This window comes from Anabas testudineus, chromosome 12 (genome assembly GCF_900324465.2).
Source record: "Anabas testudineus chromosome 12, fAnaTes1.2, whole genome shotgun sequence".
In the NCBI taxonomy this organism is placed as follows: domain Eukaryota; kingdom Metazoa; phylum Chordata; class Actinopteri; order Anabantiformes; family Anabantidae; genus Anabas; species Anabas testudineus.
In genome coordinates, this window is record NC_046621.1 from 5797863 (window position 1) to 5815664 (window position 17802).

The following is a 17802-nucleotide window of genomic DNA, read 5'->3' on the forward strand; positions in this document are numbered from 1 at the left end:
TGCATAGTTTTCATAAACACACAGTTTACTTAATCTGTATGTGCAAAAGACAGAAAGAGGAGAATCAGAAACACAGGAATGAGGCTGATGTGGATGAAAGAAAGAAAAGTAAAACAGTGCACTGCAAGTGGAGAAATAAAGCAGGACGTGTCTGAACATCTGGTGCACATATTGTAAAGACACAGAAATACACACATAAAACCACTTTAGCAAGAAAACTTACCTAATTGCATTTTATTATATCTCTTCAAAATAAATTAACACATAATGTAACACAGTGAAAGAAGACATCTCTGAAAGCCTGTAATAGAATAAACATCAAAATAGTGCCTGCTTTTTAGTAAACATAACTTGTACATAATGTACAAAAAATACTACTGAAAAATGTACAAAATGCAGCAAACAAATATCAAGTATTGTGCAGTTCCCCCGATGTTTTAACAGCTGCTGACAATCAGTCATTACAGGGAAATTACTAGTGTTGAGCGCCAGAAGCTACATTAAAATCTTCTGCTCACTAGAATCCAGTGAGCAGTTAATGGGCAATAAATGGCTCAGTGGCATAGCTCAGTTCATTTTGGTTCAGCAATATGAGCCAGTCATAGATCTCAGATGGCTCACATGGGTGGAGGAATATGAGTAGGAACACAATATAATGCACTACTGATAAGGTATAATACACTGAATCTCCAAAGCACTTTGCATTTGGAATAAATACTAGTACAATTCTCCCTCTTGTAAAAACAACAATATTTCTCTTCCACTGTATCAGCAGCTTTCCAAACTAAAACAAATAAACTGTTTTGTTGTTTTGCTTTGTTGTTCTGTTGCATGGCAGAAGTTTTAAAGCATAATTAAAGAGAGTAAACACATTCAGAGCTGGATGCACAAGCGGCGCGTTCAGCTCTCCGCTTCCCCAACACAAATACTCACTCATTTCCCCACACACGCTAAATAGAAAACAAGACTGGACATTACCACTCACTAACACGCGTTTCACACTCATAAAAAAAGGTTGTTCAAAGCTCCCTCTTTATAAAACCACTAACCAGTAGTTATGGGAGATAAACATTATGTGGAGCCAGGATTAATCACAGCAGTAGGGTATTTTTTTTATTTTTGCCAAGCTGTCGGTAGTTGTACTGGTTATCAGTAGTAGTAGTGTTAAACGGCACAATTTAAATCCCTCTTCGCTGCTACATAAAAATCCATCATCAGTAGTGCCTAATTAATGTAGGACGTACCCACACATTAAAACATAAAGTGTGACATGCAGAATAAAATTACTAACACCACCAAAAGAAAAGTACATTCAATTGGCAGGTGTTTCCTATTCTCACACTGCCTCAGACTAACATCTCCATTCATGAGCAAATGTCCCTCTCCAGTGATATATCAATCACATAATCACACACCAGTCACCTCCACGATTATTGGGTCCGGCCCAACAATAAGAAAACACAAAGTGTAAAAATGTGGCCCATATTTTTTCCCTCCTTCTCCCTCTCACTTCCTCCGCGCACTCCCTGGTCTCTTGACCTGCCAGAGGTGATTGTGGATGGTCAGGGCGTCCACGCTAACAGACACAGTCTTGGCAGGGATAACAGTGAACTGCTTGCGATCCGAGTTGTATTTGTAGAGCTTGTCAATCATCTTCCGGCTGATGGTGCGTGGTCCTGTTCCTGTGAACTTGATGATCTCCTCAGTATCTGGCGAGTATGAGTAAATGGCTCGGTACTGGCACCCACCATCGCGGAATAGGATGATCAGGTGATTAGATTCACACTTTTCCAGCTCCTGTAAACCAAATACAAAATAAAATATCTGCATATAGCAAAATATGGGCTAAAATCTGCAAGATAGTTTCATATAGAAGCCATAGCCTGAATAACGTGATCAAATAAGGTGATAAAATTAGTGACCTCAACAACAACATTCTTCTGGGCCTCATTAACCTTTCCAGCCAAGCAGCAATGAGCGATGGCATTGATGATAATTGGTTTGTTGGACTTGGAGCTCGGCTCCTTGAAGAGTTTGGGACCTTTTACAAATAAAACATAGCATAGAGATTAGATTAGTAAGAGAAATGCGTAACAAACCTACAGTTTGTTACGCATTTGTAAAAAAATAAATGAATAAAATAGTAATGAATAGTAAATATGGATTTTTTTCTGCATTTCTACTCACCATTGTACTCGGCTGAAGTAACTGAAGATGCTATGGAGCCGTTCTCCCAGTCTCTCTCCATGTTCCTGCTAGATGCCCTGCTCAGCACAGGGAACGACTCCATAGAACACACAGATCCGGCCCTGGAAGACACACTTATAAGTCAAACCATTACTACAGTAGATGGGTATACAAGATAAAACAAGACCATCACCTCTCACCTCCAGTTAACAACAATTCTCACCTCTGTGACTCTGCCCCTCCTGAGATGACACTGTCTGCTTCAGTCGCTAAAGAGAGCGTTGATCCCCGATGACTGCAGCTCAGATCAGCTAGAAGTTACAAAAACAGCGGGGTTTGGACTCTACTTTACCAAACAAAATAACAATGTCCACATGAAGGTATGTTACTTGAAATACACTTTTTAAAATTAAATGTAAACAGCCACTGATTGGCACGAGGGCCAAGAAGGTTCAACATCACAATATGACAAATGGATCCTTCACGGCTGCTGTGGATTTTAATTAACCTTTCTATGTAATCCATCAGTGACCCCCTGAGTGTTTGTTGCATAAACTAGTGTGTAGACTTCCTATCACATCATGCAGAGCAGGTTAAAGTTTCACCTTCCCTGCAGCCTGCTGAGCCCTGGGTTTTGATCAACATGGACACCTTCAGAGAATTACCTGCACAACACACATGTAAACACTCAGAGGGTGACAAAGACACGTGAACTAAACAGGAAATACACACACACGGAATAGCCTTAGAAATTAGGCTACTTTATTATATAATTATACGACTATTACAAATAGACAATATATAGACAACATAGACAACACGAAAATCTATCCTATTCAAGTAGGTGTTCTTACGTGTGGTGGATCCTTTGGGGAGGCTGTTGGACTCTTCGCGGTGCAGCGATTTAGGTCTACTCCTACGGGATTTATTTCGTGGGCGGGGCTTGACCAGACCCTGCTCTTCCATCAGTGCTTGCTGCTTCCGGCGCAGGTATTCCTGCTTAATTAGCTCTCGTCGAGCCTTCTCCTCCTCCTTACGAACACGGTCCTCTTCAGCCTTGCGCCTAGGAGAATATAAAAGAGAGTTCAAACAGGTAGAATTCCAGTGTGTGACAACAATATATCGTTGCACACATGTGCCACAAGTAGTGTGTGTGAAAATGTACCTGGCCTCGTCACGTTTGAGCTCACTCTCAGCCTCTTGCTGTTGTTTACGCAGTCTCGCCTCTTCAGCTTTGCGCTGCTGTTTGAGGAGGAAGGCAGCACGACGTTTTGCCATTTCATCCTCAGCTTTCTCATCATCCTGGAACATAAAGGAGTGATTCACTCAGGAGCTATGCTTCTCAGATGGCACTCTCGATACATCAAATTACAAGTTACACAAAAGTACAGAGCAAGAAACCTACCTTAAAGAAGAAGCCCAGCACATTCTTCTGCTCGCCTTCAACCACGCAGTCTGTAACATCTGCGCTGCCATCCTCCAATGGATCCTTAAGTTCAGACAGGTCAACCTCAATAAGTTGACCCTTTACCCTTGTACTCTCCTCTCCACTCAACGCCTCTTTTCTTGGATTATCAACTTCGTTCTCTTCTGGTTCTGCAGACTGTGAGGGAGATACTGGTGTACTGGAGATCACTGGTGGATCCTGTGTTTTGTGTTTCTCTGAGAAGCGCCCAGTTCCTTCACCAGTGCCATCTTGGACTCTGAAGGTGATGCTTCTCTGAACACTTCTCTCTAACCTGGAGCTCTCAGCAAGAATCCCCGTCTCCTGGTCTCCACTATTTTCTCTAGGAGAAGACATGCACTCTTGGACCTGATTATTAAACTTGATAGAAGCTTTCTTCTCTTTATTCTGTTTTCTCTCTGAGACTTTGCCACGTTGGCTGGAGCTAAGCTTGGGAGGGCGACGAGCAGGGACAGAATTGTTGTCACCAATGTCTACAAAGTGAACTGCAAAAGATTTGTCTGAGTCTGAAGTAGAAGATGTTGTTTGTGTTGTGTTGGGGGTACCAGGGGTTGATTGTAAAGTGTCTGGAGGTGAGACTGCATTGTGCTTCATTAGCAGGTCTTGCTGTAAGGAAAGCTGCATCATCTGCTGCTGAATGGAACTGATGGCTTCATTTAATAGATCTATGGAGCGGGAACACTCATTCAAGTCAGGTTCAGTCCCACTATCCTGAGACAGGGTGTTCAATCTGTTGTCCCTGTTTATCTGTCCCACCTCTGGTTGACTTGCCTTCACCTGGACCTTCAGAGCATCAAGACATGAGTCATCCCGACAGGACTGGATCTTAGATTTACCCCTGTCAGCAGCAGGTTGTTCTGAGGATTCCTGGGAGTGTTTCATGGGTAAAGGAAGTGTGTCACTCTTCCCTCCACCTTTCTTGACAATGTTTAAGAATGCAGCTTTCCCTAGTTTTAGTCGCTGCTTTGCTGATAGGGCCTCCATCTTCTTCTTCTGATACTCAATAGCACGTCTTTGCTCTTCTAGCTGCATGTGAAGTTGCAGCAGCTCTGAAGGCACTACAGAGGGATTCGCCATCATATGCTTCCCCAACACCGGAACAGGCTCTTTCCCTAGCCAGCCAGAGCTGCTCTCACTCTTCAGCTGCCAAGGAGGGCATGGGGTGACATCAGAGCCATCTGGTGTGGTCTTCTGGGAGCTACTGGTACTTGAGAATCCGTCACGGAGTCCAAGTTTAAGGAGCTTTCTCTCTGCAAAGCTGGTCATTCTCACACTGGCACTCCCTAAAGCACTGCAGCTGCTCGACCACGATACTGTACTGAGACAAGGGCTAGAGCATCCACTGCGATCTTCCTTGTCATCCCACTCACTTAACTTCAAGTCTTCTCTCAGTTTGGCTGACTCACCTTCTACCTCTCCACATTCATATATCTCTCCTTCCTCTAAGCATTTTCCTTTTCCTCTCTTTACCACTTCCTTAAGCAGCTCCATCTGATCATCCTCCTCCTCATCTTCCTCAAGGTCAGCAATGTCAGAGTCAGAGTCATGGCCAACCTCCAATGCATTGGAGAACGGACTGTGGCTGTCTGGCTCTCCTGACAGATGAAGGTAAAAGCCTTGGGACTGTTTCTTCCCAGATGGAGAGATACCTTCTGACCCCTCTGTAGGTGGCTTGAGAGAGCTGGGGACTGATTCTGCAATAGGTATGGCTGTAAAGGTACTTCTGTTTGACTCTGCTGCAAGGAATTTCCTTTGTGAGGTATTTGGGGCATTTGCTAAAGTTTTCCTAGCAGCTACTGCTGCTCTACTGCGACTCTCACCACTCTCCTCCTCCTTATTCAGGCTGATGCTCTTCTCCTTGGCTGGCTTAGGGATGGCAGGCATCAACGGCTCCAAATAGAAGCTGTCTGCCCGGTGCTCAGGAGTAACAGGACTGCTGTCAAGGTGGGAAGAACGACGAGTATTGGAAGCCCTTGAGGAACAGATTGCACTCTGGACTTCAAGCTCATCCTGCTCCATGTCACTTCCTAGACGTTGTCTAGAAAATGAAGATGGGTGGATGACAGCAACTAGTTCCTCCTCTTCTATTTCCTCCTCTTCGTCCTCTATGCGCATGTGGCTAAGGAGGCTTTGACCACTAAGTCTGTGTTGAGACCTCAGCATGTGTTTGGGCGTGCTCATGATGTTAGAGGCCAAGCTGTCTTTGCTGATGGAGCGAGCAAGACTGATACTGTCCGCATTGTCCTCAAGGGGATAATGCAGGGCATAGGGCACTGGCTGGGATAGAGGCCTTGACAGGAGCAGAAGAAGATATATGGTTTATTTCAAAGCATATGTTTTAAGTCATAACAACATTTTGTATTTTATATATGTACCTTCTGATCCATGAGACTGAATAACTGTAATCAGTTTAGAAATTGTGAAGGTTGTAATCACATTGCTCACCTCGGCCTCCTCTCTGGCCAGGCCAGTATTGAGCCCTGGTGCTGCTCATCTGCACGCATCACAGAGTTCGACCTTTTTCTCAGCTCTGTATGAAAAAAATATGATCCATAATACAACTGTGAGAATTAAGTCTCTAATGTGTTATAGCACTAAACATTCTAGTGAAATGAACTTAAACAACAGGTAAGAGAAGTACAAGCAAAGGAGCAGGAACACACTCAGTTCAGCACTGCAGAACCATTATTGTGCTTTTGCTCTTTTGCAAGTACCTTTCATTACCTCCAAAGAACAATCAGAATGTTTTTCATGCAATTTACTGTCTCTCCTTTGTGTCTTTTTTGAATAACTTTGTATATTTTAATCTCAGCAGCAGATTAAATCTTTATATTTTTAAAGTACCTGAAGCGCTCTCCTCAATTTGTTGTTTCTGCCTTGAGGGCAGTAAAGAGTGAGATGGACTTAATGACCTTGGATTAGTGCTGAAAGAAAAAAGACAATGGGTTTTGGGATTTAGAGTTTAAAAACTTCGATTTTTGGAATGGTATTAAAGTGAATAGTGTTCTACATTAAGGTGCATTATGACTATATGTGAAGCGCCAAGACACTTACCAATCAGCCGCAATATTAAAACCACCTGTCTAATATTTTGTGGGTTTAACTTGTCCCAAAAAAACACTTCAGTTACCAGTTTAGTGGTTTTATTGTGTGTGGCTGATGGGTAGTATGAAAATATAATTAAAGTGCTAAATTATTATTTAAATGTACAGTACACAGAGGTTGCTTTTGCTTACCATATTAACTAGTGTATTACAAATGTGTAAGTGAATAGATGTTACCAGGAAAATCTGCAAAGCAACTAAAGCGCATTTATCAGTAAAACTGTTTCTATGTGGTGGTATCAAAGTTACTTTATAATACCTGAGGTCAGGACTCGGAGGTGTGGTCAAGGTGTCAGCAGAGTTTGATGATGTCATAAAACTACGTTTGGTAACACTGGAGATGGGAACATTGGTTCGTGAACTCTTAGGCTGCAGCAATAATCTCACTACAAATGACAGAAGGGGATATTAATGGTTAGAAAGGATCCTATAATACCATACACCAGTGTATAAAGAGCCACTAGCAATTAGGTAAATAACAATGTAGAGTTAATTGTACCATCTCTGATCTCCTGGAGATCCCTGGGCTGTACAAAGTCTGGCTTCACGCTCTCAAACCACCAGAAAAGCTCAGCCATGAAAGCCATTACATTGTTCTGCAAAAAACAGTGGTCACGTTAAACAGGAAGACGTGACGATGTCGATTTTGACTGTTTAAAGTGTTAAAGGGGCTCACCTTCAATACTGGTGGTGAATACAACATGTCTTCTGGCTTCAGATAGAAGCAGTTGTTCAAGTACTCATTGGAAAATTCCTTTATTAACTGGATGTTGTAAACACTGTCGGCTATGGAGGGAACTTCTTTCAGACAGATATCTGCACAGAATAACACAACAATGGTCGACATTGTTAATGCTATTGAAGGTATTTCTTCTGAGAGTTTTTTTTTTTAATGCTTTTGCTTTATTGCCATGAGTTAAATGAGGAGATCAGTACTACCAGCACTTATTCTGGTTTCCTTTGAGAGGAGCTACACAAAAGGAGATATAATTATACTATTAACAAAAGAGGTAATTAGTGAAGTTTAAACACAAGGTTTTGCCCCGTGCTTTCAAGCTAAGCTAATAGAAACACTCTCCTGACTCGACTCCATATTTATCATGCAAATAAGTGGTTGTGATCCTCTGATCTACCACTCAGCAAGAAAGCATGTGTTGTAATCATTTTTCCCAGAAAGATCAAATCTTTTAAAGAATCAATATGCAGCAGAGTGGTGGAATCATGACAACCAGCTAATATCTTTTAGTAGTCCAGTGTTACTGCACCTTCCAGTCTAATGAGTTCAGGACAATAGAAATGGATAACAGCAAGCAGAGCCATGCCATCAGAGACATCCTTCAACAAGTCGTCCAACAGAGGGAAGTGCTGCAGCGTCCGACCTGACAGGTGATCTCTGCGGTAACGCACCTACAGAGTAAGAGAGGACTCACATTTACATAGAGTACACAAATCTATCTAATAGGAACATCAAGCCACATGCTCACTTAAACAATATTTCTTACATAGGTTTTGAAAGAAAAACTGTTTCTATATAATTTTTCATTCTCTAGGTTTATTTAACACACAGTAGCTACCTGCAGCTGGCGTATTCTCAGTTAATAATGACATTTATTAATCTGTGTCTGTAATCTGAATTGTGTTTGTGTCTTCACTTAACTGGTAAAGATGGTTTTCATGCTCAGGTTCAGTGTTTTAACTAAGACTGAGGGTCTTGGTTTTATTAGATGGTGCGTGTGATAAATGATGGAGGAAATAGAAAAACAACAAAGGTCGTGATGAAATAAAGATAAGGGTCAAAGGTGTGTATATTACCACGCGAGAGAACTCCACAGGCTCCAATAAGCAATGTGCCAGAGCATGCAATAAATCGGGCTGGGGAGGGAAGAAAGAAATGATTGGGAGGATGTTAATGGAATGAGACAAGCCATGAGTGGATGAGTGAACTTGAGCCATTCAAACACTGAGCTCCAGACAGTTTGATTTATGGTGACGATGAGTTACAAGTGCCTGGCAGTTCACTTTAGCTTTGCTGGATAACAACAAAAGATGTAAACCAAAGTGTAGAAAGACACAGTAGAAGGTGAATGTTATGGGACAGGGAGGTGGTTGATGCAAAAGCTGAAAACTGAGGGAATTGCTAAAGGCTTTGATGCAAAGCAAAAGAGCAAGGGACATTTTGAGAGTGCTGTTTCTGTGCCACCAATGGTCAGTGTGGTATGTTCACTGTGAACATCATGACATTTATACATGACTGCATTCTCTATATAATAGGTTTTAATTCATGTCTGCTGTTTTATCTATTAGATATTATTTTTAGTTTGGCTCCTGCTTTGTGCTTTCTGATCTAACAGTTACACACAGCAACACCTCAAACAGACTTACAGTGCACACACTCACACAGGAGATACTAGCGGTTGGACTTACAGGTACAAGTTTCCAATACCATTTGGAAGGAGACTAGTGTTGAAGAGACAGGAAAGGAAGGAATTTGGGGGAAGCACACACAGGAAGAGCAGCACACAAGTCAAGGGTCAGATACAGTGACAATTAATCTGATATCCCCCATTATCATGGAGACAGATCTGATGTTAAAGACAACTGGACAGGGTTAGGCAACAGACAAGCAAGTCTAGTTTATCAGAGAAGAGGAAAACATGTAAAGGTGCATATTGTATTTTAAAGTTCAGTAAGAATCACTATGTTTATGCTTTCATGTTGTTATAGACTCATAAAGTACAACTCTATTAGCCTTTGAAAAAGATAGAAGATGTGGTCTTATAAGAGGCATGAGAAAATTAAAGCAAACATAGTCTGCACAATAAGCAGACATGACACATATATTTTTATATATATTCAGCCAAAACATGCCCGAGAATAATAACGTTTTTATGTTACCCGAGTGAGAGGTATCTGTACATAGATGAGTACAATGCAGACAGGAGACACAAGTAGATAATTTGGCCTAATTATAACAGTGATCAACAAAAGGCTTAGATTGTAGTGTGCAGATAAGCATCATTCTTCCTGTAGCTATAAAGCTTACAGTTTCATGATGTCCCAATTCAAAGTAAGACAACTAGTAAAATAGGTTACAATAATTGAAACCCACACACATGACATTTACACCCAGTTGGAATAGGATACATGCACCCAGAATTACAAATGGACAAAGGCAACAACATCACTAGACAAAGACACTATTCAGAGAGGAAGCTTTTCCATAGAGAAAACGACAAAGGACTTGAACCAAGAGACACAATGTCTTACCTTCTGGTGACTGGGTGACTCCAGCAAATGTTGGTTCATTTTCAGCTCTTTTTCTGTGATCTCTCTCATCTTTGTGTTTACCTGATGTAACAGAAGAAATCATCAGTCAACAAAGAAGAAAAAATGACCAAATTCAACCATTAACAACAATATTTGGTTAAAACCTTGTTGATCCAAAAGACCATTGCATCCTCCAAATCGAAAGGAAGCTCTTTGGAGGCACTGAAGTTTGAAAAGCGCTTGACACTGGTGACAACCTTCTCTATGCTGATCATTTCCACTGTGTAGGCCATCATTAGGGCATCAATGAGGCGGATGTGGGAGCTCTGGAAGAACAGAAACATAATTTTGGATTTTCCAGCCATCACAATAAAAATATATATTTTGCTCCACGTGTATTTCAATGTATTTCTGATGTACCTGTGAATAAGAATACCGTTAATAAAGTATGTTGCATGAAATCATCAGACTTTCTTATCAATAGTAGTACTGCATGTGTTCATTTCAGTGATGACATGATGATTTTAAATTTACGATGTACAGTAAGAGATACTCCATCACTGTTGCCATGGAAACATGTGGAACCTTCCAGACAGAAATATTCAAAGGTATAATAGCAAAATTCTCCAAAAAGGCCAGGGGTGAGTTAAATCTGTACAAAATCGAAGTGTGCTTGTTGCTGGAAGCCTGAGACATGGATTTTGTTTTACTTAAAAGGTTTTTCAGTAAAATGGCAATGACTGGCATGAACAGCGGGTCACCACCTCAATCTCAAACACATGCCAGATACCAGATAACAGTCCTATAGCCAGGAACAAGGTGTGCACATTTGTATATTGACACTTGAAATCACTGATAACACAACATGAACTGCTGCTTCTCAGCCAGCTTGTTGCCTTTTGTGTTTTCACACCTGTGGGATGTGACTAATGTCTGTGAAGAGTGGGTTTATATTAGATAAAAACTGCTGAGACTTTGGTTCATTTTGTTTCATGAATATTTTAGTTGTAGATCCTGAAACCTGCAAAACAGCAACATCCATTGGTGTATTATTTATTCCCATACTCTTGGATCACATTTGGTCCTGGAAAGCAAAGTCACATTAGCTTGTAACCAGATGGTAAGTGTGGGTGGGAGTGTGTCAGCTCAACTAGGTTATACTACTGCAGTGAATATACTCCAATTTACATAAAAGTGAAAAGCTCTCATATTTCATAACCAACTAATTGTCTAATATATTTTTATATGTATTTTATATGTACGTCTTAGAGTGAAAAAAGCTCTGAACACAACACTAACAAAATAAATACCCACCATCTTTATGGGAGCTGAGCTGAGGTCCAGATCAGAGACATGTGTGTTGTCGGTCTCTAGGACATATATGCCTTTCCTGGACAGGGCCTGGATGACAGACTGGTGGCTTTGGAGTGAGGCGGCCTGCTCGGTGTGCAGGATGAGCCCGCACACTCGGCAGTAGAGCTCTCCAGACAGCAGCAAGCGGATGATAGGGGGTTTGATGTGTTCCTGCTCATACTGGTCAGTGTAGAAAGGGTCACGCAGATCTGCAGGGATGTGATCTAGAAAGGGGAATGATGACAAGCATAAATATATGTTATTAAATTGATGACCTTTTGATTATTAGGCTGTGATTTGTTCAGCTAAAGTTGTAATGACACCATGCATCAGCACTAATTTTGCATGTCACATGTCCACTACATGTTGTACATGTTACATAACACAGAAGCGCCCAGACTTTCAAGGTATTAGACTGTCTAAGAAGACACAAGTGCAAGAAGGACGCACTGAGACAAAGTCAGCAGTTAAATGGCATGACAGGCAGCATCCCTGAAGCATATAGGGAAGCCAGAGGCTTTAAGCCAATGAGCTAACAGGACTTAGCGTTCATACTTAAGCTGGTGTTGTTATAACCAGCCTGGCGTTGTCCTCCTCCTGGACACAAACAGAGGGCAACTATTTTTAAATGACTTGGACATGTTAATCTAGAGTTAACACCTGAAGCTCCCATTAAATTTAGCTTCCAGCACTTTCTGGCCTTTAGTCAGAATGACTGTTGTCTGGTGGAGTAAGCAGATGGTATGGTGAGGTGTAGAATGAAGGACAAAAGAAAAGAAAAACATGAGCAAATTTAACCTTAAAATGCTTATTAAAAATATTTCTTTTATAAAAAATATGTCTTTTAATTTGAAAGCTTGTATAATTTTAAAACCTTGGCCTTATTTTAGTAAACCTCTATTTGATTGTGATGACTATGAAAATAAGAAAAAGGATAAAGGGTAATATTTAAATCAATACTTAACCACCTTAAAAGCATTGATGCAGAGGTAACCATAGCATTGATTGTTATTTTGATTGACATTACGAGTCACGATGACTGAGGAAAACAGGACAACACACACTCTTTCTCTCTAAGACTGCAGCTCACTGTGAAGACCTCAGCTGTGTCTTTCACAACAGACTGCTTGCTTGGCACTGTCCACCAACAGTATCTATCTCTACTGCTGTGCAGTGCTGCAGTGTGCATGTGAGAAAATGCTCATTATATACACCTCTGTCTCTGTCTCTGTCTTGTTCGGTCTCATTAATGTTCATCTATGCAAAAAACAAATCTTGCAAGCCCTCCTCCAGCTCATTTCTTCGTTTACCCTGTCACTTCCTTAGCCTCAGCTGTCCCAGAATGGCCCCTCATCCTCCCTAGTTGCCATGGAGATGATGGGGAATGCCAGCATGGCTGAAGGTGGGGGCTGGGTTGCTGTCCCATATCCTCAGCAAGGCCTGCTCACTGAATCATTTTATGGTCCCTGACATCAGGAGGTGTATGTGGTGTGGCGACGTGGAGGGGGGTAGGCAGGAGCTCCTCTCTCATCCTAGTTACTAATTCTCTTTAGATATTTATCATCCACCTGATCCAAGTTGTAAAGCCCACCCTGGTGTGCATGTGGGAAAAGGACGGGGTGAAGGGGAAATTGATCAGATTGATCAGCAGAGGTGGTGCTGACAGTTAGGGCTGAACTGTCAGACTCGGGACTCTGCAGGGCTAAAACATGACTATTATTTCTAGAAAAATGTGCAATGGAGGTTTCCCCAGAAAATAGTATGTTGGGACATAAAGTCTTTAAGTTGAGCCACTCCGAAAAGACACTTTAAATCTGACACAGCAGAAAAAGTTGGCATATGGACCCAGATTCTTCAGTTTAATGAAGGTCTATAAGTAGTCAACACTATAGAAAATGCACAATTTGGAAAACACTGAAGTTTTGTAAAGGTTTGCAAATGAAAAAAGGCCAGTGGGTTTGGTTTGTAGCAATAACAATTAGATAAGATACCAATGTTTCCCTAAAAACCTGTAGTACATCCTATGTTTACCAGTGACACAAGCCTTCAGATTAAATCCCATTAAACCCATAAACATGTGACTGGACCTTCACAGCAGCACACACAGACCACACAGTCCTCTCAGCACTGCTGTGTTGGTTTTGTTTGCTCTCTAATCTAATAAGTCAATTTTAGTTCACCTGACCACCACAAATTAATCTCAGCAACTGCAGATTGTATCTTGGAAAACAAACTTCACACAGACATGCTGTATTTCAAGAGACCTTTGAGATAATATTATAAAACAGGAAAGTACAGTACATACATTTTGTAACATAAGATCTAGTCAGTTGATTGTCTTGAGTGTCAAGGCCTGTTAAAATAATACTAATATTTTTCTGCTGCTCTGCTTTAGTACTGCCTTATGGTGTAAATGTGAGAGAGCAAAATCTAAAACAAGGGCATCTCAAAAACATCAGTCTAACGCATTCTTTACTGTTTATTATTTAATAAGCAGCTTTAATAAACAAGTGTAGGTGTTAGGCCAGATCAGTCAGGACATTGATAGGATGAGTATATCAAACATGGGCTAACCAGTCTAGTGGAAATGCATTTTTTGTTGTTGTCATTACACATTTTTTTATTTCTACAATCAGGAAGTTTTATTCAGTTATGGTGGTCTGATTCAAAATCTGAGGCCTTAAAACAGCTCCCATAAAAATAATAATAAAATATACAAATGCATGATCAGATACTCATTTGTAAGCTGATACAATAAACCATATTGAGTTTTCTTAAAACGAGTAATCTGCTAATGTGAAATGAATAGAATGAAATTAATTAACATAATCATTAGTTGCAGCATAATTTTCTACTTAGAATGAGAATATGACCGAGAAAAAACTTACTAATTACAGCAAAATACAGCTAAAACCAACAGAAAATAAATGCACAACTATTTCAATTAATTCATGATCACTGAGTTGTTTCTTCTTGTGCCATCATACAGTCAATCAAGAAGTAATTGCCAGAGGAATCCGTACTGAAAACAACTGCTACATGCCACCTTACACAACTTTAAGCTTCTCAGGCAAAAAGCCTGACTCTCGTTAGTGTTGCCGCCAAAATAAAATGACGAAAGTGAATACAGAACTGTATGAAAAGATAGTTAGTGCTAGAAATTAGTCTCTCCTTAGTGTGTGCCGGGCACAGTGACGTCACAAGGAGCCAATCAGATTAAGGGAAGGAAGGAAGCTTGACGATGGTTTGGTGTTTATTATGGGCACCTGATCTCTGCCCTGGAACGACACACTGTTGGGTAACAAAGAAGTAAAGCTGTAAACAACTAGATGCGATACTTCCAACACTGATGCTGAGCATTAAATGTTCCAGCGACTGGGAGAATAATGAGACATCACTCATGCTGATGTGGGATAGCAATGGCTTTCAGGGTTTTGTTTTCATACCAGTGAATTCACTGAGTCACTGCAAGCTAATAGCACCACATGGAAGGAAGCGCTTTCTGTAAACAACCCTATGTCTGGCTCATAAAACAGATATGATGACAAAGAGACCTTTTCCTCTTTTGTCTCTGTGTCTCCTTCTAAATGCTTCCATGTCATACTTCAGGGCTTCATGAACATCAAAGCTGACCTCCTGCTCACACTCCCCAGAGAGTGACACACATTCAAGTAGTAATTTGCAGACATTTACTTACAGCCTGGCCATGTAGAACAATCATTTCTAATGTTTTAGTAGACCTCCTCATAGCTGACAAGACTACTGACCTGTATGTAAGACTGATCAAGATCATGTCTTCACTTAGAGACACAAGGGTCTGGACTACTACTCTGCTGTACTGGTATATAGAGCTTGTCCTCAGGAAGTTTGTTTACAGTTTTTGACAATGAAAAGGACCAGACAACACATAACATAATAACTAACAAATCTCTAAATATGCACAGGAAGGTTGTCAACACTTCAATACATGACTTACTAAGTAACCACTGCAGATGTACACCCAGTGTATTGTTATCTCGATTACTGAATGACAACATTACATCTAAATTCCTTTATCCTCTTTATTTATTAATTTCTTGGTCTATCTATCTATCCAACCAAAATCCCAACCAAAGTATTTAATTTAATTTCACATAACTCAAAGATTAATACAAAATGACAGTGGTTTGATTTCATTCTAACCTGGGACCTGGTTCCTGGGACCTTTGTCCACTTCATAGTCATCTCTCCCCTCCCATGTTTACTTTGCCCATCTTTTAGGAAACACATTTTTTGACACTGTGACATGATTTTTCAAATCCTCTCTTGCAGGTCTTGTCCACATATTTGACTGAAGTATGTGCTGTATATGTTTGGCTGTTAATAAACTGATAGCATCATATATTAGCAATTAATTCAAGTACTACAATATTCTGGACAAAGATCATATGTGTTATTTTGTGCTGTTTCTTGTTACTATAATATGTGCAGCTGCAGGTCAAACCTCACCTGTACCATAGGCTTTAGCAAACAACCAGCGGAGATTTGCGTCTATTTTTGCTCTTGCAGGGTCGTACTGCTCCAGTGGTACGACCTGAGCCTCCATGCCTCCTACTCCACCTCCGCCGCCTGCATCATCTCCTGCTGCTGCTGCTCTCCTCCAGGTGCTGTTCCTGCCAGCACTCACCTCCACATCCATCCTGCACAGGGAGACACACACAGAAACGTGACTGCCACATCCCATCCGTCCGCATTACATCATCGATATGAAGAACAACAAGCAGGGCCTGGCTCGGTGACAGCTCCTGCTCTGATATGAAGCATTTCACATATACAACACCGTGCACAGACACACCTTGTATAATCATGACTTATTGATATGCTATGATCATATATATGCACGTTTACAATCCTCCCAAAGACCATTTATTTGCACATTGTTCCAGCTGATGATCAGCTGATGCTGTGTAAGGTTGGACTGAAAGAAGAGCTGCACTTTTAGACATATATCACAAATGTCCTGCCTTTATTAACATTTTTGTAGCTGCTGTTATTTATTTCTAGCTGGATCCTGTCGAGGGTGGACAAAGTGACCAATGAATGACGGATCATTAACGATAACCTAGCACCGTTTACTTCAATGCTCCATGCTAAACTGGCAACCCCTCCAAATGTGAGTCGACAGATGAACAAAGCCTCACCTCTAAGAGCGCATCGGGTCCTGTCCACAGCTTCACGTTAGAGAAGGGTGTTGTTAAAACGCCGACATGCTGCTCTGGCTTCAGCTAACCGTGAAATAACGGAGGACTCCTCCCTGCACAGCGACACAAATCTCCGGCCTCTCAGGATCAAGCTGCGCCTGGCGGCTGATGGTCGTTAATCCAATAATAAAAAATCTGACTGGCAGGCATCCGGAAGTCTGTTCTCGAGGAATTTAGTAATGTCCAAAAGATGGCTGGTTCATACTGAAGCTGTCATCGCCTCTAAGAGAGGATTAGCGGGTCTGACGGAGGCCGGGGGGAGTCCTGTTGTAGGAGCCTGTCGCTATGGGGACCAGTGTTATCCTCCTCATCCGCTGCAATACACCTGTTCACCTACTAGGGGGCGCTTTAGGTTTAGCTGCAGTGTACTGCATCTCATACTAGAAAATAAACAAATATCCTTAAAATAATTTAATTTAATTAACTCAGTGTCTAGTTATACACTAATTATATAGGTGTAACAAACATTTAGGTGAAGGAGACGTCATTCCCACCCAACTGGCCCTAGCTCTGCAAACTCTTTGTGGAAAGTACCACCACCAGCAAATGTCTTAAACGTATCCAAGCACTGTGTTAAAACCACAATGTGTAACTCAAGCTTGCACTATCATGAAATTATAAATCAATCCACTCAGCAAGGTCCTGCTCTCCCTGTTCATGATCTGCTGTCTGCTATGCTCCACCACACTCGGACTACTCTATAGTTACTTTGCATATTCAGTTTAATATTTATTATAATCAACAAGTAAATTATTACACATTATTATTATGGTTAAAATAAGACTTTCTGATCAACAGAGCAAATAAACTAATTACCCATTAGCAGCATATAAAGTGATTAAAATTAGATAAGCCTCTACCATCTCCAACATCAAAAATTACAATCTGATCATACAGTACAGTACATTATTCTGAAATTGGTTACTCTGCTTGAGTACTTTTACTTTTTTTACTGTGCTGATAATGCATTTGTACCCATAATTAGAAGCCTTTTCAATAAAGGACAGTTACTTGTGAGAGACTATTTATACACTTGATCTTAGCCAGTTTGCCATTACTACATTTATTTAGTAGTACTTGAGTAGTAGTATTTGAAGTACACTACTTCAAAAGTACCACTACATCAAGGCTGCTGAAACATGGTCTTTCCTTAATCTAGATTTACAAACTATAAAGAAGGATGATG

At 40.9% G+C, this 17802-nt stretch overlaps 1 protein-coding gene across 2 annotated transcripts; it reads right to left on the minus strand.

Annotated features, from left to right (window-relative positions):
- Nucleotides 1-157: 157 nt before the first annotated feature.
- Nucleotides 158-16905, minus strand: camsap1a (calmodulin regulated spectrin-associated protein 1a). Of its 2 annotated transcripts, XM_026353915.1 has the most exons (20): nt 16557-16905; nt 15865-16055; nt 11338-11600; nt 10188-10349; nt 10024-10104; nt 9181-9213; nt 8022-8163; nt 7433-7572; nt 7256-7352; nt 7016-7142; nt 6497-6576; nt 6098-6182; nt 3593-5942; nt 3353-3489; nt 3042-3250; nt 2793-2852; nt 2411-2498; nt 2188-2309; nt 1923-2041; nt 158-1797 (listed from the first exon to the last, which is right to left on the minus strand). In XM_026353915.1, the coding sequence occupies exons 2-20, from the start codon at nt 16052-16054 to the stop codon at nt 1507-1509; spliced, it is 4776 nt and encodes a 1591-aa protein (XP_026209700.1). In that variant the 5' UTR covers nt 16055; nt 16557-16905; the 3' UTR covers nt 158-1506. The 2 variants fall into 2 exon arrangements, with proteins under 2 accessions (XP_026209700.1, XP_026209701.1); XM_026353916.1 differs by lacking the exon at nt 2793-2852.
- Between the last annotated feature and the right edge of the window lie 897 nt (nt 16906-17802).